Genomic DNA, 24958 nt, shown 5'->3' with positions numbered 1-24958 from the left:
GAGGGGAAGTCACTGGGCAGTGAAGAGATCACAAGTATTATTTCTCACCACTGCAGTCACAGCAACACTGAAGTATATAAACTCTTCTCAGCTAGTAGTGGATGACAGTAATTTTAAGGTAAGTTTTGAAGCCTATTGAATGTTTTGAGGAAAGAGAATAGAACTTGTGGTCAGGGTTCCTAATGAAAATGAAAAAAAATCCACCATCGCCTATATGACCACAGAGGCATACATCCGCTGACCCAAAGATGAATAGTCTCATATTTGATCTTGAAACTTTATGCTGTTTGGTGTTTTAAATGAACAATGCTCAAGCACAATATTGCCTGGAAAAGGAAAGACCTTTATCAGGAAACCTGTGCATACTAAATACTTACAAAGCAACATACAGACTAATACACAGTCCACTTTTGCAGGTATTAAGGGAAATAAATGCAAGTACAACACAGAAAAATCTGACACAAGTTTTACAGAAAATCAGTGTTTAAGATGAAAATAAATTTCAATTAAAGAAACCCAGGTCTCTCTAGTGCCAGGCAACCGGAGAGTATTTACTGTGGTAGTCTTTGACAAACATTTTTACAGAAACTCTGAGGATTATGGAAAATACGCATGTGAATGTACATATATATGTATTATATACATATTTATTGCATGGTTGTATATTAAAACACAAAAACAAACAAAAAAACCAACAAACAACTAAGGGTCCTGGTTTCTATGCACAAATAAAGTAAAAACACAAAACAGCATTAGAGATTACTACAAGCATGGTCTATTTTAGAACAACTTTCAGGAGCTGATTTTCTGAGACATCATTGACTATTTTTAGGTCAGTATAAATTAGAGCATCAAAAATGTAAGTTAAAATCTGGAATTCTGTGTGGAGGTTTTCATGGGTGTTGTGTAAGTTCAGTGATGTTGATAGCGTAAATGATAGACAATTTGATTTGCAAGTCTGTTACAACTCTAAAGTGAAATATAGAGGAAACCAAAGTTAAACTCTAATAGACAGAATGCTCTGTTGTCCAGTATAAAACAATTTGAAGATATATGCTTAAATTTATTCTTTAAACATATGAAATGATCAAGAAAAAGTCAGGTATGGCAGACATTAGTTGAAAGATGTTTGTATAAAGGATAACAACTGAGTACGTTTACATAATTTCATCTTATGTATAAGTCATTTCCAGACTCTGCTTATCTGTTTTCCCATTTATTTTTTCTTGCTTAATCTCCCTTGTTTCTGTAATTTTGCCCTTTTCACAACACACTATTTTCTACCACTATAAATGCCCATAATGTTTTATGGATTTTGTAACTAAAAACGGTGTTTTCCAAATAATGACTAAATCTATAAAACAGCCTGGACATTTATACCATATTTAACATAAAAATGGTAGCAAACATCCCTCATCATCTCTTGTTTGTCGGAATCCCTGTTGTATGCTTGATTCTGTAGAATTCAGCTCAAAATGTGTGCCTTTTTCCACTGCAATAGGTTTATTTGCTTTTAATGTGTAAAAAAAAAAAATATTTATTCTATTTCCAACCATGGATAGAATAAATATTAACAGAAGCAGTAATACATCCATAAATATACATGCATTTTGGAAAAAAAAAAAAATGTTAGGATACGATCCATCCCTTTCATTTAGCAGGGCATCCCTTTTCAAATGCAAATTGGAAAGAATAAAGAAAGACGAGTTATGCTGGACATACGCTTGTTAATATTCTGTTAGTGTCTTTATTTTAAGGTTTATGATAGACCAACAGATATGTGGCAAACACTGGAAGCACTTGTTTCTGCCAAGAACTTCTTAAATACAAGAGCAGAACATGAAGCCATGGAACCATGTCTATCAAATACAGTTGACAGCTACATTAATTTCTCTTCTTCTCAGTATTTGAGTATATGGTGGCACAGCTTTCAATACCTGCTTCAGGATGCATCATTTCCAACTCCTCTTCTTTCAGCCAATTTTCCTTTCATTTATAGAAATGCGAGAGAACATATTTCTCACCCTTGGTGAGAAGAGGTTCAAATCCAGTGTCAAGTTCATGTCTCACGCCTTTCTGAAAAGCCTCGTGCTTCTTCCAATCCATTTGTCAAATTGCTTGGGTTCCTCTTCTGCAACGCCTCCCTGGAGATACTCATTTTATTGGGTGTCCATGGCATGGTGCTGGCAGGGGGCTGCAGGGCTCCTCTGAGAGGCTGCCCCATGCCAGACACAGTCACTTCTAGCTGGCTCCAACACCCCCACCACAGGGCATGGCTGGGCCTAGCAGCCATGGGTGGGCACCTCTGGGAAAACTTACACGAGAAAGGTTAAAAAATGTTACACAGCAGCTGTGAGAGAGGGCAACTAGAAAGAAAGTGAGAGAACCAGCTCTACAGACCCGCAGGTCAGTGCAGACGGAGGACAGGAGGTGCTCCAGGCACGGAGCAGAAGTTCCCCTGCAGCCTGTGGAGAGGTCCCTGGTGGAACAGGCTGTCCCATCCCCCCCCGACATGATCAACACAGACATGGCTTTGGCAAGCAACAGCAAGCAGTGCAGTTTTGCATAAGGTAAGTTCAATATAGACTGCCAAATAATGTAGAAACATATCATGGCATGCTTTATGCATTCCTGTTTAATGTGCTTAAATCAAATGTGCATCACAATTTGAAACATTTTTTGTTAAATCTTCAAGTTTGCTGCACTTCCTTTTTAAAATTGAGATCTGCTTTGTCAGGAAATAATAGAGTCCTTAATATACCTTCTTTCTTGGGGGGAATGGGAGGGGAAACGTTTAACAGAAAGTTGGGCAAAATTTAGACAAAATGCGTAATTTAGACAAAATGCACAGATCCAAAATGGGCCTCCTCTTTCCACTGACCGCATTCTGTAGACTTTTTCAGACTCAGAGGTCTGAAAAATAATGTGGAATAAGCAGTCTGGACTGCTGTCACATTCTGGGTTTAGATAGCATACTGGATGTCTAATTCTGCTTTGGCACCATGGCAAGCTGTCTGAATGTGTTCACTGGGAAACTAACTGAAGGTGAGGAAGATGGTCCAAGAGGCTGAAAATGCAACAGTGTGGTTCTTTGTATTTGCAGAAAGAGAAGAAAGGAGGCTTTGCACTCCTTTCCATAAGCCAAGTAAGAAGCTTGAACAAGTGTAAAGGAAGAAGTGAACCACGAATCCTTTCTGTAGTCTGTATTTTCTCTTTTTTCTTTGCTCTTCCTTTTTCATTCTGAAACAGATTAACAGTGAGCTACTCAGCTGAGCAGTTTTCTGGTTCTCAGCTGGTCCTTAAATCAGCTCTTTGTCCTGCAAGAGAAAAACTATATGAGGGCAAATCTAGAGATTGTGAAGCAAATGAATTTTTTAGACTAATTTGGTCCCTTGCATGATATATACATATATGAGTAAGTGGCTGCTTTTTACATAATAAAGATCATCACAGAAAACTGTTTTTGAGGTTCAAATGAGAGGGTGAGGAGACATTGAAACACTTAACATACAGACAAAAGAAGGAAAAACAGTAATCTCATAAGATGCAGTCTGAAATGGGTGAAAAAAAAATAGGTTCTCTGCAATGTTAGCTGTCTCAGTAGTGAGGTTCCTCCCCTCCCTCCCTTTTTAAACAGTGGTTTTTGATTCTTTGTTATCATGAAAAGGTAGACCTCCAGTTATCTAAGGAATGGATGACGGTGTCTTACACTGAATGAAATAATGTATTATGACTGTTATTGTATATGTGCATGGTTTTATTGACATACATCTGTTACAGACCTTGTTTTCAAAACTACTGTTGCCTTCACAATTTTGAAACTTAAATTGGAGCCTGCCACAAAGTGTAAGCACAGAGTGCAAATATGCAAACACGGTGAACTTGTTTTGCTTCCACAAACTCTTTTATGTACTGTAAATTGTAATGTGTTTCTTCTTTTAAGTGAGCAGCATGCCTGATAAAGGCTATAGAGCCCCATTCTGCTTTTCATTGACAGTTGCATTCCTACTGAGTTTCTTTTGGTGACCCTGGATAGACTTATATTTAGATTTAATGAACAATTCTCTGAGTATCAGATGAGAAGGCAGAATAATGTCAGCCCTCTACGTCAGAGCTATACTTGCAGGGCACACAGAAATAAGGAGCAATAAAGTATATTTTAGCCACTAGAGAGCACAGATATGTCAGTCTCAGTACACACAGGGAGCTGATCTTTGGAAAGGACTACTGCCGGTTTTATATAATTGCTTTTCAGAGGAGAACCACAGAGTGTTTTCACTGAACATAAATGAAACACCTTGGCATCCACTGAAGCAGACTTGGACTGGGAGAGCTGGCAGCCTCTCACAAGAAGCAGTTTTGTTGAACTGCCTTTGAGGAGTTTGAACTGGCAGTGCTGCATTCTGGCTGCAGGATAACTTGGCCAAGAACATTAGGATTTCCCCTAACATTAAGCCATTAAAAAAAAAAAAATCACTTCCTTCCCTTTCACCCCCATTCAGAAAAGGAAACTCTTTTTTTACTGCCAGACTTACTAAGTGTTAGTCCCTCATGAAAGGAGCAGCAGAATTGAAACAATTTAAGATTTGGTAATTAAAAAGTGGAAGACATAAATTGAAATTATATTAAGAAACTCATACTTAATGAGCTAGCAGATTTTATTTTACAGTTACAATGTGCAGAATGAGGAAGGAAATCAGAGATAATTAAAGACTGATAAGACATGAGAACAGCCTGAAGAACCCAGGCTGAAGCACTGGTTTTGGTAGAGGAGGAGAATACAGGTCTCAGTCACATGCGAGCCATGAACTGTGCGTCCCAATCCAACAGCTTGGACAGCAGTCTTTTGCAAACCCCTATCAAAAAAAAAATATATAATACATATAATATATATATAAATATATATATTGTAAATACTTAGCATTATTGTCTCTTCATCTCTTCTTTGGCCCTCCATCTTCAGTATAGATTTCATTTCCCAGAAAGGTGCATGGCAATGACACTGACGCCCCACTACTACCGAACATAGTGGAATAATTAGTTCTCCAGTGGTACATTTATTTATATATCTCAGAAAATATTTTCCTTTTTTTTTTTTTTTTTCAACATATAATCCTCTTTTATTTTTTTATTTATTTTTCCTGATGTGGCTACTACTGCTTTGCACTGGACACAACGCCCATTTTGAGGCTGACCACAGCTCCCATTCCCTGTTCCCCTGTGCTGCTTGGGAGGAGGAGGTAGAAGAGGGTGGATGGGGAAAGTGTTAGTAATTTGCTTTTAGTTTCTCGCTGCTCTAGTCTGTTAGTGACAGGCAATTTATTATATTAATCTCCCTATGCTGTCTGTTTTGCCTGTGACAATAATTGGTGAGTGATCTCACAGTCCTTATCTCAACCCCTGAGCTCTTTCCATTGTATTTTCTCCCCCTTTTCCTTTGAGGAGGAGGAGTGAGAGAGTGGTTGTGGTGGAGTTCAGCTGCCCAGCTGGGTAAAACCACCACAACTCCATCTTACTTGAAAAATTTGTAAATACACTTTCTCACGTATCAGGTGAATTTTTAATTATAGTTTTGAATAAAATTCATTTGGAATTATTTAACAAGTTCACTTAAGTCTTGCAGGTGATTATAAATTGAGTGTTTAATGATTTGTGCAAGCATCATTCAATTATCAGCTTTAGTCTGTAATGCTCTAGGCTGTTGTTCACATTTTCCACTTCTAGACTTTGTTGGGCTTCTCTCATAAATTCTGTAAAATGATGAAACCTATTAGTGAAATTTATAAAACTTTAGGTTGCCGCAATAACTCTGGAGTTTAAAGCTTTGGATGTTTAAGATGTATTGCCAAGAATCCTGGGGCTACATTAGAGAAATAGAAAAAGAATTTTTGCAGAAAAAGAATTAACAAAGAAAACAACACAGTATTTCTCCATGATCTTCCTATGTTGCTAATACTGGTGACACCCCACTGCTCTTTCCTAAGGCAATCTCATTAACATCTTTTTCCCAATTTGAAGAAAAAAACATCCTGTTTTAACAAATGCCTGTTCTCCTGGTATCTAAGAACTTGAATTTTGTCTCATAAGGGAGTCCTTTACTCTTTCATGCACCTCTGCGCGCTCTGACATCTCAAAATACATTTTTTCGTTGCAATAGAAGTTTGATATTAAATAAGCAACTGTTACAAACAATAAACGATAAAAGCCTGCTCAAGTCTTTGGAAATACTGAAATGTTGGTGCTCCCTCTTGTGGTTTAACTGAAAGAAGGAAAAGCAAGTTAAACAAGCGCCAAGTGTGCCGATGTACTGGCTCCTGCTGCAGGAGCTCAGCTGGGGATTATTACAAGTTAAGAGGAGAAGCTAATTTTGCTTTGAGAAATCGTCATTGTTACCTGCTTAGATGATCAAAAAGTGCCAAATGCCAAGAAGCTGTCTTTTCCTCTGCTGCTAGCAATGGCCGGCTAGCAGGAGTTACAGGACAGAGTGTGCTGCTGTACTGCTCTTCTTTTTCTCCTCTGTATGACACACAGCCATCTACCTGCAAGGATTACACATCCACTTGTAAGGTTTGAATCCGAATCAGGAAATGTTGTAAACTTGTAAGGCCTTGTGTTTATGGATAAATGCTTTGGGCAGTTTGGTTAGTAATCAGTTGCTGGAAACCCTTGTGACATCAGGAATCTTATTTATTGAAGAAAGTGTTCAACTTGTGCATTCCTAGAAAACCTAAAAACATTCAATTAACCACAGTTTTTATTGTTGTTGGTGGTAATATAGTTTAAACCAGTTGTTCTGCTATCTCCTTCTAGCTTTGTTTAAGGGCTACTGCACTTCAGTTTTCTTCCTTTCTTCCTTTCTTCCTTTCTCTTTCTCCCTCTCTCTCTTTCCTTCTTCCCTTTTTCCTTTCCTTTCCTTTCCTTTCCTTTCCTTTCCTTTCCTTTCCTTTCCTTTCCTTTCCTTTCCTTTCCTTTCCTTTCCTTTCCTTTCCTTTCCTTTCTCTTCCCACAGGTGTCTGAGGGGATCAAGAAAAGCTATCATTCAGTAACTGAAAGCACACCAAGCAGGCTGTGTCCTAGTCTAGTGAATGGGAGTGGCACTTTTATTTTCAGTCTTTGAATTAAACATAGGAATGATTATTGAATTTCATAATTAAAAAAAAAAAAAAAAGTGAAATAATTTCAATAGAAATGCTGAGGTCAGAAAGAACCATTTTTGTAGTGCAAAAAAGTCCCAAAGGATGTGACCAATTGGCCCTATTGAACCTGTGAACTGATATGGCAGTGTCCCGTTGTTACCAACATAATGTTCACATCATTGTCCATCCCTCTTTAAATGTGAAGGCTTATGACACTCAAGTTTTCCAAACTGTGTGTAACCAGAGATGTTCAACTATGCACCAAGCAAAATCAAACTGTCATAAAGTTCATGTGTGGCACTAATTGCAATTTAACTGCGTGGTTATTACAAGAGCTTTTAATTAACCCAATCATCATTCTGTGGCATGCAAATTGTGCATAATAACAGCATGCTGAATATAATGACAATAGGTTTGTCTGAACTGTGAAAATCGTGAGTTTTATAATTTTCTGAGGATTCCTTTTATGCCATTAAATATTGTGCAGTATCTGTTTAAGAAAATTGGACCAAAGTGGGGAGATGAGGAGAAAAGAAAAAAATCCTAGTAAGTTGCTTAGGCTTATCTGTTTTAAAATTTTACAGTTATCTTTAATTCTTCCTGAAATTCAGTGAGATTTGTAATTCTCTTTAGAATAATATTTTCAGTGATTCTTTCAGTCTCACTTTCCTCAGGGTATTTTCAGTCCTCTTCAAGAATCATTTTGTATGCTTTTCAAGGATCTTGTGTTCGTGGCCAAGAAAAATGCTCAAATTTTTGTGGGAATGTTCAGTGAGAATAAATACCCTTTCAGTGCAACTGGAGGGCAGGATGATAAGAATACATTCTGATCGGATATTGCTGCAAAATGATCATTTGTTAGCTCATTAGTGTATTGAGAGCAACCCCCTTCTCCCAAAGTGAAGATTCAAGCCTGTGTCTCCAAGGACTGACAGTAATAGTACTGGATGAATTTGTTACAGCCCAAAGGCTAAGAATACTGAGATGATGTGGCTGAAAGGCTGTTAAAATCCTTCTGGAATTGGCAGAAATACAGTTAACTGGCATTACACTGGTTCCATATACACTTTCTAGATACTTAAAGAACACATACAAAAAACAGTAGACATTATTATGATTTTTTTAATTTTTTTTTTTTTTTAAGTGTATCATGTGGAAAATGAAATTCTGACATTTTAGTTTTAAAATATTTGCCTCACAGACACAGCAGGCACCTGAAGGCAAGATAGTACTTACTATATGACCTCTTCATGTGCACAACTGCTTACTGAAGAAACTGTGTGAAAATGAAGACTGGGCCAGTGAGGAAGGCAAAAATACATCTGGCATCCATGTACAGTTAATGGTTTGAATATGACATAAAGATGTCAGGCACCAGTGAACAGCTGAAAAACAAAACAAAACAAAACAACAGATCATGTTCAGCTGGTTGAGTGATGCAAGTGTAATGTGTCAAACAAAATAAAGAAACCAACACCACACAAAGCTATCCAGGCAGGCAGTGTTCCCAGGGTTTTAAATAAAAATAAAAAAGTAATAAAAAAGAGAAAGGTAACAGACAAAGACATCATCAGAGTACCTGCTTGTACATGCTGAAGTAGCTCACCTTGTAGAAACTCTGTCTGAAGAAGGAAGCGACTTTGCTAAAGGTTAGTGGGCTAACTTTCAGCTGCAAGAGATGTTGCTATCATTAATATAACAGCTCTCAGCAGTATGACTACTGGCGTGTACTTCTTTGTAGGAGTGGCAGAGGTGTGTGTGGTCCTGTACAGGCACTTTCTACAATTTAGCTAATGGTATTTTCAGAATATTCCATAGATATATATGTAAAGCTTATATAAGATCATTTTTTTTAAAGATTCTATATTTGAAACTAAGGTTTATTTGTAAATGTATCAGTGAATGCAAAATTCCCCAAATCATACTATGCATTTCTTGAGACATTCACTCAAAGTAAGTAAACAGAGAGAAAGGTCATGAGATAGTATTCTGAAGCAGCCATATAATGTATAAAATGAACACTGTCCATACTGCAAGCCACTAGGACTGTAAGAACAACTTATTTTCTTTATTTTTTCATTATAGTTGAGTAAAACTTAAAGACATTTAAATTTAATTTCAAGGAATATAGATATCTCCTGCCTTCATAGGGGAGCAATAGGAATACATATGGAGCAACAAACACATATGTTTTTTTCAGTTTATTACAGCTGGAGCTAAATTTCCCTTTCCCTTTTCCCCTTTTCCTTTTCCTCTTTCCTAAAGGAGCATTACTCACCTCCTTAGAGCCTGTATTAGCTGGTAAATCGCTGACACTGTGTTTCTCTGTCCCTCACAGGCTCACACCCTGCAGTTAGTCTCTGAGAGTGCCAGGACAGCTGTGGCATCTCTTTCAGACATCCAACGGCCAAAGTCAGCACAACCTACGCACCTAACCCGTGCCTGTCATGGGAGAGGTGTTCCTTCCCAAACATCTGGATCTGACGCTAACTGCTTGTGTTTGTGTTTCAAAAACTGGATACCTATTGTAGAGCCCAAAGTGACCCCTTTTAAGAAGGCTGACTACTTATCAAAACTGAGTTTTAATAAATCACATGCAGTATTAGTTTTTTGGTACTGCATACATGCTAGGTTAAAGAAGATATGTGCCCTTCAGTCTGCTTAACATACTGTCTGATATGATCCTCACCATCAAGTATCTCTTACTTAATAAATATGTATGGCACTAATTATTTTTCTTCAGTGACTAGGAAGAATAATGAGCAATGAACATGAACTGGTTTCGTGTATAGCACAAAATGCTCACTATCACATTTTACAAAGAAGAAAATGGGAATTCATGTGAACTTGTATCTATTGACATCTGGATCAGAAAACCAGGCATATAAAATCCCTTGGTGTTTTCAACATCTATGGTCTGAATCATTAAACGTGCATCTTGGATCATTAAATTTACATCTTGCAAAGTTGTAATGCAGGTTTCCACCATGCTAAGTATTCACTATATGCTCTGAATAACTATGCTGAACGTGCCATAATAATTCATCAACCCTGAAAGAAATCACAGAGTTCAATACATATTAAAAAATGTGATTGGGGCGTAATACAGAAAAATGGAAATACGCTGCTGTTCACAACACATTGTGATCTCTGAAGTTACTGTCGCTGTCTGCATAACAATACAGTTTCTTGATAAAAGACAAAAAAGCCACATTCAATAAAATACATGTGGTGACTTGCTTATATACTTTATATTCCTTCAAAAGGAGTAATTTTGTTTGTTCTTTTACAAAATGAAATAGAATTGTGTTTACTGCATTCATTATAGACATACTGTTGACAAGTACGATAATTAATGATATTTTTTGTAGCTGATATTTATCATATGTCCATAGACTTTCGTTCTTGTTAAAATGGACTTAAACTGAATTGAGGGATATGTAATATTTTTTGCTTACATATCTTCTTTCCTTCTAATGACTTTTTTTCTTTTAGGTGAACAAGGTATGTGGCCCTCCTGTAAGGAAGCCTGCACAGTCTCCAAGTTGCTCTTTTGATCAGAACAAAGATAGTGAAGGGCTGAAGATGTTCTCAAGAGACAGTGAAGAAACCCTTGCCAACAGAAGAAAGTAAGACATTAGTTTTACAGCCAGAAAGAAAGAATAAAGTAAGCCATTAATTTTACAACAGAATAGCTTATATTCAGTGCAGTGGCATGCAAAGAATGAAGCATTTCAGCAACACAGTCTGCTCAGTTACATTTTGAAAAGAGTCATTTTATGACTTTATGACTTTATGTTTTCCAGTATAATGGATGTATAAGTGGGTTCATTTGGTGTGTTTTGAAATATTTAAAAGAGTGGATAACTAAAATATGAATATGAATAAGAATATCAACTCTGTGTGTAAATTTTCAAATTACATTTAAATGGCACATCATTGGGTATTACTGCATCTGTCAAGACCTGATTGTCCCTTTTACCAGAAGACTGTACAAATTGATAAGAAAAAAACGTAATGACTTCATTCTTACATACCTTTCTGTTGTGATAAACGAGATAAATAAGCATTTAGGTTTAAGTCTTGAAGTTCTTGTTGAAGCAAATCCTGCTGATTTTTTTCTTTGGCTCTTTAGCCAGTACATAGTGAATTCAGGTGACTACAAAACTTAGGTATTTGATTTATATCTGGTTCAGCATTATAGTGTAAACTTTCCCTAACTGTGTAGGAGCTAAGTGTTTAAGCTGCCATTATATTCAGTGGGGAGGAGGACTCAGTTCAGCTGCCCACACAACAGCATGAGTTCAGTGCCATTTGAGGATGCCCTAAGGTATCTCAACTGATCTTCTGCTTCCCAGAAGGATACAGGTGTCCTGTAAGTTTTGCCATATGTTGCAGCCTTGTGCAGAGATCTCGGATAGCTGAAGGCACCTTAAAGGCCACCAGATATTCTATCTTTAGACAAATGAATCAAGTCTTTAATGCCTGCAAGGAGTAATTGCACTGTAAGGAGTAAGGATAGTATTACTGGTGAGATTAAAGGCTCTATTAATGCAAATCATATGCAAAGGAAAAATCAGAAATTTCATTCCCATCACAGTGTCCACTAAAGTACAGAGATGGTTTCTTTGGCCTCTTTTTCTTTCATTTGAGTTTGTAGTGCAAAAGGAGACTGAAATGAGAGAATTCCAAGTAATAATTACTCATTTCTGATATCTGGAGAAGAAAATGTGACTCTGAGCTTCAAAGGCAGACCATTCTAGCTAGTGCAATGTTCTTTATGTTCCTAAGCAAGTTCCTGATGTTTACTCAGTGCTAGCACTCTGCAAACACAAAATTGCATTCTAATATCTCTATTCATCTGGGACCGTTCTATGATTCAAAAAAAAGTGTCTGGGTGGACCTCAGGGAGATCATATGGGACAACCAGAGCCAGTGGGCTGCAGAAAACACTGTCATTTTGCCGTGGTTTATTCCTGTCTGAGATGCTGGAACCATTTAATGGCTTGCAACAGGTACTACACCAAAAAGCTGGGGGGTGTAGAATGAGAAAAAAAAGTTTTTGAGATGCACTGGCAGAAATTTCAGTTTAACAACTTCATAGTCCATATCATCTTCCCTTGCTATCTCCTGGATCACCCCTTCTTCCTTATTAGTCACAATCACTTTATATTTGTCTTTATATTCCCATGGCAACTGCAACAATTCCTCACACAGAAGAGCAACTTCAGCAAACCTTACAGCCTGCTTTTAAGGAAGCATGTTTCTCCCAGTCAAACTCTGCTTTTTTTACCTTCCGACCTGTTTATCTTTGGCAGCAGGATTGCTCTCTGCAACTTTCACAAGCTTTAGCAGAAAAGAATAAGCTTCTCCCAAATGGTGGAGGCTTGATCAATGAGAATTATCTTAGGAAAAAACAAGTGAACAAAAGGACTCCATTAAATGTGTGACTCCCAAGAGTTCCCCAGTTTCCTAATGTTTCTCAAATCCAGCTGCAGATGAAAGTTTACATGTACATGTGCATTAAAGAACAATGTACATGTTGGACTACTACCTGAACTTTTCCTAAATAATTTTCACTATCAGAAACACCATCAATTTAAACATCAACACCTTAGGCAAGTGTTTTCAAGCACTATGTGGTACAAGAAGAAAATGAAATTCCACTTTGCTTTTGACACTTAAAAATGTCAGATGAATTTTTAAAATTGCTAAGCAGAACATTACAAAATAACATACAATCTTAAAAATACCTAATGCTTTTTTCTCCAAACCTTAGCTTTGCAGACAGGTTATAACAAGGAGAATAAAATTGTAAGAACAAAACCAAACAAAAACATTGCCAAACAGATAAGAAATGTTTGTAGCTTGCACTGACTGCAATTGCACATTTGTGCTCAGCTGCCTATAATTACATGCTATCTGGTCTAAAAGATGTTGATGTGAAAATTGACATTCAAACCATCTGCCCTTCTAACTACTTTGGTCAGACATCTACAGGGGCTGAAATCAGTTATTACTTCTGTATTAACTTTGGCTTTGCCTCAGGATGTATCTGCTAATAAACTAAATAACTGACCTTTCTGTTACAACGCAGTTTGGGATAAGATATTGTAGCAGCTGTATTCATTTCCATTTCTTTATAATACATGGATTGATTGTACAGAAGAAGAAATTTCAACTATTTATTATGAGAAGACTTTAATCACTAGTATTCATCCAGAACATAAACACAACGCATAGTCAAAATCAAAATCAATTCCCCTCAATGGGATATGGAGGAAATCTGCAAACATATAATGCACACTATATGCAATTTGGGGGATGGAACAATACAGGATACAACTATCCGTGGTTGGGAAAGTGTAGATGAATCATATTTATATACTTAAAATAAACTGTGCATATACAATTACATGATGAATAGTCAAAAATGACCCTACCTGAGATTTTCAGAACAGTAGTTTTAGACAGTAATGCACTTAGATCACCTTAAATAATCATAGTAAATCTGAATCACTGTGCTTTGTGTAGAATATTTGCCCTACAATTACAATTAAAAAGTGGCTTTTTAAATGACAGAATATGTAAAATTACTCATGTTTTATTTGTGTTAATTTTGAGTAAGCAAAAATTAAAAATTTAATTCCATATGCCATTTTAGATCTGTGTTAACTAAATGTAATGAAACGTCTAGAACTTTTAGAGCTATATTCTTTTTTTTTTTTTTTAAATTCCAGACAGCATTCAAGAAGTTAGCATAATGAGAAACTTGCTGGCTTATAGAGCAATGAGTACAGCATTTGTCGGTACCTTTCTTCTTCGTGCCTGTGGGTCATAGATAACTCAGTATACTGTGATATTCTAAACTGGAATAAATAAGTATTTTAATTTTTCACAGCAGGAATGGGTCTCCCAGGAAGAGATTTTCAATACATAAGCAAACAATTTATAAACAGAAATATCTCAATCCAGTTACAAACATACTAGCTAAAAAGTCATTCATTTGTTTTGATTTAAGTGCAAAACCTTATCATTAGCTCTGGGCAACTTGGCAATTCTGTAAAATAGCAATACATAATTTATAACTTAGCAGCATAACAAGATAAAATTGATGTCTTTTGGCAGACAGTAATTTAAATATCCACTAAATATTTAACATCTACATCTTAAACCCATTCTACCTAAATCTTGAATTACTCCGTAACTCTCACCAATACTCTTTCTTATACTTGTAGGACTGTAGGGGACCAGTTGGTAGCGCTGAAAAACAGATGACATTAATATACACCTGTTTTTTTATTTGCTATGCTTTCCTTTGGAAAAGCTTTCCTGCTTTCTTTTTATTACATTTGTACAAGTGTAGTATTTCAAGCTATATCAAAATTATGCAAGAAAATTTCAGGGTGGAGGAAAATAACTCCCATTCCAGAGCATGAGTAAATTGTTTAATTTTGACAATAACAGTATCAAGTCTGTAAACTACTGAAATATGTCAGAGAGAATCTAACTTAGGTAATAAGAAGTTGACAAATTGGTTTAAAACATCATTGGAACCAGGAGAGAACATTAGAAAAAGCATATTCTGTATCTTCTTGTAGACATGCACAATAGCAGTACTGCTTAATGTTATTGATTGACACTGTCTATTGTTTCCCATGTTCCTCTATGCAGAGAATTTATCAGCCACCTCCGGCTCTACAGAGCCTTTTACGGCGGACTGGCTGATCAGCTGTGCGGTAATGAGTTGGCAGCTGCTGATGGACTCCCGTGTTGGAATGGAGAAGATGTTGTAAGAAGGTACCTTTTTCACTCACTTCTGTCTTTCCTTCTGTATTTGTCATTGCTCTAAATTAGCCAAGTGGAGTCAAGTGCATTGTTTCTCTGGGTATATGTCAAAGCCCATTTGGAAAACAAGTCAGTATGGGTTTCCTTCTCTCAGGCCTCATCTATAAACAGAATTAAAAAACAACCTGTATTTATGTTTTAAAGAAAAAAAGAATATTACTGGTCCTCAGACATTTCTGCATCAAATTTATGGAGCTTAACCATACGCTGGTTAGGAGAAGATGGACTGGCATTTACAAAATATAGTTGGAAAAAATGAATATGGATTTTTCTTTTCAGGGATGATCTTTATAAAGAGCTCCTTTTAATACAGAGTTTGTGATATCAGACAAGTTGTTTGCTTAAAACTTTCTCTGGCTCTGAAGAATGAACTAATCTTTTAATATATGTGGTGTCTCGGGAGACCACTATAAGTTAAGACACTAAGATAAAATGTTTTAAAGGTGAAACACCTGTATTGTTTTATGTATGCACTAGCTTGGGAGACATCACTCAGTAGCAATGGCAAAGAAGAAATAAAAATAAACTGCTAGGCTCCTGGATGCATATCTCTGGAATCGATATGTTTCACAACTTACAAGACACTATCATTTGTGAATGTCAGATGGATTTTCAGAGAAATGAGATATGTGTTTTTGCTTTATTGCTCTCATCAAGAAAACAAGTATTTCTCTGAACTTGTGGTGACAGATGAAAATATTGAAAGGTTCATTGCAATTATGTTTTAAAGATCATGCTCTTATTCCCAAGATGAGGTAGTATCAAAGAAGGTGGGTAAAGGCTATAAAGGTGTGTTAGTAAAATGGGAGATAGCTGGTACTAATCAGATCAGGCACTGACAGTCTGCATCTTCAGCATGGGTTAATGAAAAGCAGGTCCTGCCTGACTAACCTTATCTCCTTATATGAGAAGAAGATTATAGGCTTAGTAGATGAGGCTGTTGATGTTGTTTACCTGGATTTTAGTAAAGAGTTGGACAGTGGTTGCCACAGTATTCTTTTGTAGAAACTGGTTGCTCCTGGCATGGACAGGTATACAGCTTGTTGGGTGAAGAACTGGCTGGATGGCCAGAAGTCATAGTGGAGTCTAATCCTCTTGGCAGCCAGTCACCAAGGCTCAGCACTGGGTCCAGTTTTGCTTAACATTTTTATCAGTGATCTGGATGAAGGAATCAAATGTATCTTCAGAAAGTTTGCAGACAATACTGAGTTAGGCAGGACAACTGAAGGTATGAAAGCTCTGCAGAGGGATCTGGATAGGCTGCGTCAATGGGCTGCGTCCAGTTGCAAGTCACTCAGCAAGGCTGGGTGCAACTGGGTGCTGCACCTGGGTCACAATAACCCGATGCAGCAGTATGGGCTTGGGGAAGAATGACTGTAAAGCTGCCCAGCAGAAAAGGAGAGGGTGGTCAAGCGTCGGAACAGGCTGCCCAGGGAAGTGGTGGAGTCCCCATCCCCTGGTGCTTAGGGACATGGTTTAGTGAGTGACATTGGTAGTAGGGCGATGGTTGGTCCACATGATCTTGCAGGTCTTTTCCAACCATAGTTATTCAATTATTCTATTTAAGAACGTGGATGTGGCACTGAGACGTGGTTTAGTGATGGTACTCAGTAAGTCAGCTTGATGGTTGGACTCAATGATCTTGAAGGTCTTTTCCAACCTAAATAATTCTATGATTTTAGGATTCAGGCATCTCTAAATAGGTTATGTAGGAACTATAATGTATTGATTAGTGATGTCTAAGAAAACAGTACATACCCTTTCAGCAAACAGCTAGAGATCTGCTTTAGTTTATCATCTTGGGTAGTGCTTTGCAAGCATTAAGGCCCAATAAGTGGTTGACCCTTGGTACTCTCATTGTCCTAATTTGTGAACAATCTTCTCAGGATGAATTATCCTTTCTTAGATACCTGTATTTCAGATTTAATTTCAACTTTATATCCTGGCTTTTATTTTCATGCTTTTCCCCAAATGAGTTATAGTACTCCTACTAAATGTCTCAGTAAGAATTTGAAGTAAGAATCTTGTAATTACAGATTTCCTAAGAAAAAAATTCTTGTATTCTAATTTTTATATTCAGGTGGGCTTACTATCCATATATTATATATTTTCAAAACTATATTATTATACAGTACTATTACATTTTAGTCATTATACATGTATTATTATATTGTTACTATTATTACACTGTTTTATTTTGAGAAGTATGATTAGAAGCTTCAGTCCTTTTACATCAATGAAACATCTCATTAAATTCTAGACTACAGTGATTTTTAAAAGTAATTTTATTTGATTTAAATAATTAATTAGCACAATTTATTTGTGGCTCAACCTAAAGACATAGGTGGTGACAAGAATTCCATATCTTAAATGAAAGACTTCATTGATTTTAATTTAACTTATACATTTCCTTACTAAAGTATTTTATTTTTATATAAAAGTAGATATTATTTTTATATTGACTTTGTCTCTAAATTTTAATGTTAACTTTCTGAAAGAGCTAACAGTACTATGTAGATAATATTTAGGAGTAGAGAGAGCTGATTAAAACCAGAAGAGCAGAATGCTCTGGGTTACTCTAGGTTATCAGCTGGAACTGAGGCCTGTAGATTAGTTTTCACAACTCAGCACCTCTACGTGTACACTATATCACGATGCATATTCTTCTGCTTCAGTAGCTGTATGACTGTCCTCTTCCTCCCGTTCCTCCCATTCATTTTGCCTTGTTACTCAGTCAAAATGTCCTATTTTCATTTTTATTTTTTATTTGTTCTTTTATAACTGAAGGGGAAAAATGTCCATCCTGCACATCCTGAAATCATTTATTTTTTCTTATTATTACTACTGAATTGCTAAGCTATGGAAAAATGGGCACTTTTATTCTTAGGCAGTTCTGTGTGCTTGCTATCAAAACAAGGCACATGTAACACAAGAGTTCAGGGCAGGAGTACAGATCAGATGTGCAGTGCCTGAAGTATTCTCTTGGGTTATGGAAAGTCAAACTGTGTCTCAGAAACACTTTCAACACACTTAAATTCTGCAAATTTGGATGCAAGGAGAATATGTTCAAGTAAGAAAGGTTCCTAATCTGCTCTATGTATTGTGCTGGAAAATGACAGTTGGAATGGATCAATGAATCAGTCCAATTTAGAAGGGAAAAAATGAATACAAATACAAAAAATAGGGCAAGTGGTTCAAAATCATCTTGATGAAATTCAGCATAATCCCAGTTACAGGTTTTTCAGAAGAAAAAAAAAAAAAAAAGCAAACTTGAAGAGTATTCCCAGGAGCATTATGAGAGCAATCAAGAATCTAGGAAACTCAGTTTATATAAAAGTAATGAAATACCTGGATCTGTTTAACCTGGAAAAGAAAGAGTGATGGGAGAAAAAGCAAAGTGCAAGCAAGCTGTTGCTAAGGGGAAGAAAAGTAGCTATTATATGTTTCTATAATGGTTAGGACACGTAACGTGTAAATTATGGCATGATTAAATATTACAGAATCACAGAATCAAAGAATTGTCTAGGTTAGAAGAGACCTCAAGATCATCGAGTCCAGCCTCTGACCTAACACTAACAAGTCCTCCACTAAACCATATCCCTAAGCTCTACATCTAAACGTCTTTTAAAGACCTCCAGGGATGGTGACTCCACCACTTCCCTGGGCAGCCCATTCCAATGCCTAACAACCCTCTCAGTAAAGAAGTTCTTCCTAATATCCAACCTAAACCTCCCCTGGTGCAACTTTAGCCCATTCCCCCTCATCCTGTCACCAGGCACATGGGAGAATAGACCAACCCCCACCTCGCTATAGCCGCCTTTAAGGTACTTATAAAGAGTGATAAGGTTGCCCCTGAGCCTCCTTTTCTCCAGGCTGAACAAGCCCAGCTCCCTCAGCCGCTCCTCGTAGGACTTGTTCTCCAGGCCCCTCACCAGCTTCGTCGCCCTTCTCTGGACTTGCTCGAGCACCTCGATGTCCTTCTTGTAGCAAGGGGCCCAAAACTGAACACAGTACTCGAGGTGCGGCCTCACCAGAGCTGAGTACAGGGGGACGATCACCTCCCTAGCCCTGCTGGCCACACTGCTTCTTATGCAAGCCAGGATGCTGTTGGCCTTCTTGGCCACCTGAGCACACTGCTGGCTCATATTCAGCTGACTATCAACCAATACTCCCAGGTCCTTCTCTGCCAGTACTTGGGAGAGATTTCTAGTGGTGGGGATGGTAAGCAACAAAAGCTGGTAGTTTCAGGTCTGGTATTTGCCTGCATGAAGATGTTTAATAACAGGAAGAGCAAGGTGCTGAGAAATAATGCAGCAAAAAAATATTTTTCCTTAGAGATACCAACGTGAATTGTATAACCTCATAAGAGCTGCTTCAGCCTTCTGATTCTCAGACTAGAATTATCTAAACCTTGAGTTGCTCAACTTCTGTTCTCATGATCCCAGGATACTGTGACATTTTAGAAGCAACAATGACGTGAGCAGACATCATCACTTTTCTCTGTAAATACAGAACACCTGAACCTGTGAACTTTCTCTTCCTTACCCTACACACAAACACACACACACACACACACACACACAGACACTAGTGAATTTGTCTGTGCAGTATTACTCAGGGAGAGGAGGGGAAAATCAGTATTGTTCAAACTAATTGAATGTAAATGTTTTTTATCTGTTGTGACATTCTTCATCTCTCTCTGTTTTTGCTTTCTGTTTAAAAATCATGTACCATAGCTGTTGATGACTGTAATTTTAGGCCTGACATGGGAAGCAATTCCATAAGCTACATAATGCTGGCGCATGGGTATCAGCACTGGAAGAGTTTGCTGTATCTCTGTTTAAAACTGCAAACAGCCTTGCAAATAAATCCTTGCAAAAACAAAAACAAAAACAAAAACAAACAACTGCAAATAAGCCCTGGAGACAGAAGATGGATATGGTAAAAATAAATAAATAAAATCTTTGCTGCTCTTCTTTGTCCTTTTGTGCATTTTTTAAAGGAAGTTGTTTAGAGTTTTAACAGCTAGCTGTTAAAACCATACCATATCTCAGTTAAATCTTGTAGCTTTTGCCATATTTCATACCATCAAGATTGGATGGGAACAGATCAAAAAAAAAAAAAAAAGGGGTATTATTTAAATGAAAGCTTTCCTAACAGTTTACATTTCATGTGTTTCAGCTGCTTCCTTTTTGGCTTATTTATTTATTTTTTAAAATAACCATAATATCATGACAATTAGGCCCTTAATTCAGAAACTAGAGCTTGTTCTGGGTCTAGCCTGTTACATGGTGTAGGTTCACGCTTTTATCAGAACTGAGATAAGAATCCCTAAACTGCTGTATTCATGTTGTTCAAGAGAAGAGAAGAGTTCAGTTGGAAGGGACCTTCAAAGGTCATGTAGCTCAACTGCCTGACCACTTCAGGACTAACCAAAAATTACAACATATTAATCAGGGCATTATCCAAATGCCTCTTGAACACAGACAGGCATGGGGCATCAACCACCTTGCTAAGAAGCCTGTTCCAGTGTTTTACCACCCTCATGGTACAAATATTTTTCCTAATGATCAGTCTGAACCTCTCCTGGCACAGTTTTGTGCCATTCCCACATGTTCCATCATCATTTACCAGATGGAAGAGGTCGGCATCTCCCTCTCTGCTTCCCCTCCTCAGGAATTTGTAGAGGACAATGATGATATCGCTTCTTAGCCTTCTCTTCTCCAGAGTAGACAACCTAAGTATCCTCAGCCTCTCCTCACAGGACCTGCCTTCCAGCCCTTTTACCAGCTTTCTTCTTGTTCATTAAGTGGTTTAACTGACACTTACACAGTTTTGGTTGTCCAAAGCACATGGCTAGAATGTGAACAGGGATGAATTAAAAATCCACAGAGGAGAGCTGAATGTAGACTTTCCATCTTGAGACCAATGATTCCACTGAAACAAAAATAGATGTGAGAGAAGGAAATAATAAAATTATGCATGTTGATGGACTCAGAACTAACAGGGATTATTAAAAACAGCTAATCAAGTTTGGAAGGAAGAGTTTCATATGAAACACATATCAAAAGTATCCAAATTAAGAAGAATTAAACAGCCTGATTGATTTTAATTGCTGAGCAAGCTGTTAGAAAATGATTATAATAAGCATCTATCATCAAATAAATGTTTAGCTTTAGCACAGCTCTTACGCTGGGGAAGGAATTTTCTCTTTAGACTCTTAAATATTCTGAAACAAGAGTTCAATCCCAAATTAGCTCTTAGCCAACAAAAGCAGATAAATGGTGATATAAAGAGATATAATGAATTCCTCTTAGTTTTCTTCTATTTGAGCTAGCTCTCAAATCATAATGAGGCAGAGGTGAAACTGCTATTGAAGACACCACTTGCAACCTATGCAAAAAAAAAAAAAAAAGCCTGAGCAAATTGAAATGTTGAGAATAGCCAACTGGGGCTTTTACTGCTTTGCCTAATATGCTATTGTCAATAACGACAAACAACAGATGCTTAGAGAAAAGCAACTGTAAATTTGTGTGTCCTCACAACTGGCAAATTTGGCAGTGCCTGCCCCAGAACAGTGAATGTTCAGTCTTCTCATGAACTCATGAAATCTTAGCACCAACAGCATTCCAAAATCAGCCTAGCATCCCACGATTAGGAATTGGAATCAGAATTGTTCACAGTTTTGTTTTGACCTTCAACTGAAAGAAATCCAAATGCCTTAAGTCTGAAATAACTGTTTTGAACTGCTGCTGCCCCCTTAGGGATACTTGGAAGAGTATCCCTATGGTTCACCAGCATATGGCACCTCGGCTGTAATGAAGAATCAGGACATCTGACCTGTAAGGAGAATATGTAGCTCCAAAGGTCCTCCATGAATTCAGGAGAATTTTTTCATTACAATTTATAAGCCTGCATTTGGAAAGGTGCTGTTTTCAGGTTATATTCGATATCTAATCGGGAATGCCATTAGTTTTACCACTCCCACCCACACCCCCAAAAAGAAACACCATTTAGTTGATATTGATCCTATTTTGGTTGTGAGAAAAATGAGAGGGTCTTATGACAATTTTTTTCTGTGTCATTACAGAAAACAAAAGACATTTCTATTTTTGTCATCAACATGTAATTCAATAATAAAATAACAATATTTGTCTAGTTGCTGGTTTTCTGGAGGTAACTTTTTGTTATCTTTTATTTTGAGAAACTTGAAATGTTATTTATAGGTTATCTTAATGAATTTGGGAATTACAGGTAAGGATATAATCTGAACTATTCCAGAGAAAGGCAAAAAACAGAAGAAAGAAAAATACTGGTTTGATAATAGATTGTATAAAAACTATTTACTTTATGTAAAGGCTGAAATTCTGAACCCTCTGTCAGTTGTTTTTAGGAGATCCAAGTCTGATATTAGGTGATAAATGAAATGTTATATGATTCGTTCGTTTACATTAATTGTGGGTTTTGTTCTCTATTTTGTCAGGAAGTATACACACATAATAAATCATTCCTGCTTTAATAATAGTAATATTATAATATAATATAGTTATATGTTAATATAGCTTTATTATTTTCATAGTTTTATTATTTTTATAGTTTTATTATTTTTACTAATATGTTAATATAGTTTTCAGTATATACTTAGACAAGTCTCATGACAATTCAGAATATAATTTATTTAATTATTTAAAAGCAGAAAAATATGTATTGCATTTGATTACCTGTAAATAAATGATCTGGTTATCCTTCTGTTTACTTGAGCAAATGCATAGTTTTCTGTACTGTTTGTCCTTTGTCATGCACAGAAGGAGTTATAATGGAAGGGTTCTAATGCTGGGTGAATTTATTTTTAATAAGTTGGTAATAATTTACAAAGTGTATTGTCTTTTAAACTGAAAAGCATGATTTGAGCTGTGTTGAATAACTGCTAGCATTTATAAAGTCTGAAAGATAGACAAGAGAAAGAACAGTGACCAAGGGTATTCTAAGAGTTTGAATTCTGGCATTATAATACCTTCATTCTGGAGTGTTTTGTTCTTTCATTTTACACAGCCATAAAGCAAACAAACAAACAAACAAAAATCCACAGGTTTACTCCAGAATTTAGCATTAGAGAACTGTTGACTATTAAAAGTTTTCCTAGGGAGTTCAGGGCCACTTTACCATAGTTTATGAAATGCAACAATGGAGGCAGAAAGATCTGTCATCTCTTTTTCTGTATAGTAAGTTTTGACATTATTACCAATGAAAATTCATGCCGTATAGTTCAAAAATAAGCCTAACGTAAAATAAATATGAATCATAGGTGATTGTACTTGACAGAAGATTTGTGTATTTGTGCCTCACTGAAGTTCTTATAAATGAAATCCAATCTAATTGGATTAAAGTTTTATATATATGATACCTTTCAAGTAATGTGTTTAGTGATATTTTACAATAAGATCCCTTATACAGTGATATTCTGAACCATTTTATATTTTTAAATGCAAATTATTTATCATCTGTAGCAATGGCAATGTAATACAACAGCACTCACTGAATTATTTAAACAATATTTTGGGTTGTGAAAAATCTTCTCAGGGGTCCTCTTTTCACTGTAGTGTTCACAGCAGTCCTGAATAAACACTGCAGGCTTACTAGTCCAGGCAGGAAACTTTTGAGTACTTATGACTGTGCAAGTGTTCAGCACTTCAGCATTTGCAGGTTTTCCTTTCCACCTTTGTTTTGTATGTGTTGTCAGCTCACGACTTTCCTCACAACAGTTGTAGGTCAGATTTTCAATGAGCATCTTGCACTGACTGTATCTATACTAGTGAAACTTAAGATTCTGCTGTTTATTTTATATTATTTATTTATTACATCTCCACATTAGGCTTAGTAACTTCTGTTATCCTAAATCAGGACTGATTTTAGAAATGTGGAAATTGGTTGGGAGTCATATGAGAAAATCACTGATTGTTTCTATATGTCTAATTGTGAAGTTTGCAGTAAGCTGTTCTAAGCTCTTATAATTGCTATATAAGAGCAATTTTGCTTTGTAGTCCTATTATGGTGGATATTCTGTAAATTATTTTGTGTAAAGTCTAATTTCATTAATGCTGTTTATGTAATATGGTTGATAAATTGGTATTCATATAATTTTGCTAATGCATTCAAAGAATGACAGTTCACTTTATTTATTCTATAAATTAGTATTATTCTTTCCAGTTGTATCAAATTATTCTTGCTGCTTTTGTAGTTAAAAGAATCATCATTTTCTCTTTAATGAAATAAAACTGATACGCCATTCACAACTGTGAGTCTACGAGCATCTACTTCAAAAATACAGGGTTTTCAGGTCTCTATAATAAAAGTTGTGATTTCTTACCTACCTTAGCAGCTCATCTTCTTGTATTCCATTAGGATTTTATGATGGGAAGCACAAGTTGGCCTGTATTCATTAAAGTGACTATTTTGTTTTAGCTGTTGCTGTTCTAACACTGCATTCTCAAGGTCTAACTTCATTACTTGTCCAAATACGGGCACTCGGTGAAAACTATGCTGAATTAATGAAGGCTGTGAATTTAGAAGTCAGGGTTGTTAACTCTTTTTTGACTTAGTTCATTGAGTGAGAAAACCAAATTGAAGACACTTTGGTTCAGAAAGATTTTTTATTATGAAGGTATGGTATCTCACACAGAAATGTAATGTTTTTCTAGTCCAGTTAATGCATTTGCATCTTTAATATACTCGAAGTGATGTTTTGAGTTTAATCTTTCCTAAGTAAAAGAGACACCTTTGCTGCATGGCTTGTAAAAGACATACGTGCCAGCAAGCCCTTCCATCAGACTGTTAGGACTCATTATGTATATTTAAGAAAAAAATATGCCTGCAGGAGAAGGAATTGCACTATAGCATCCTGCTGTGTAATACTGTTTTTCCTCCTAAGTATCTACCAAAGGAATCTGAGTGTTGAGTTTCTGTCACATTAGTTT

At 36.5% G+C, this 24958-nt stretch overlaps 1 protein-coding gene and 1 long non-coding RNA gene across 4 annotated transcripts in view; one reads left to right on the top strand and one right to left on the bottom strand.

Annotated features, from left to right (window-relative positions):
- Positions 1 to 24958, top strand: part of GPC5 (glypican 5) — a 762495-nt gene that overhangs the window by 158948 nt on the left and 578589 nt on the right. For all 3 annotated transcript variants that reach the window (XM_038173480.2, XM_027443115.3, XM_038173481.2), the window contains 2 exons: positions 10632 to 10765; positions 14811 to 14936. In XM_038173480.2, the coding sequence (XP_038029408.2) occupies positions 10632 to 10765; positions 14811 to 14936 (260 nt within the window). The remainder of the gene's footprint in view (positions 1 to 10631; positions 10766 to 14810; positions 14937 to 24958) is intronic.
- LOC113839700 (uncharacterized) lies at positions 323 to 24487 on the bottom strand. Its single transcript, XR_003492277.3, has 6 exons — positions 24356 to 24487; positions 20814 to 20921; positions 15939 to 16142; positions 8373 to 8521; positions 6394 to 6539; positions 323 to 4856 (listed from the first exon to the last, which is right to left on the bottom strand). It is a non-coding gene; the product is annotated as an uncharacterized lncRNA (long non-coding RNA).

This window comes from Anas platyrhynchos, chromosome 1 (assembly GCF_047663525.1).
Source record: "Anas platyrhynchos isolate ZD024472 breed Pekin duck chromosome 1, IASCAAS_PekinDuck_T2T, whole genome shotgun sequence".
NCBI classification, from domain to species: domain Eukaryota; kingdom Metazoa; phylum Chordata; class Aves; order Anseriformes; family Anatidae; genus Anas; species Anas platyrhynchos.
This window is presented reverse-complemented; position numbering and strand designations above follow the sequence as displayed.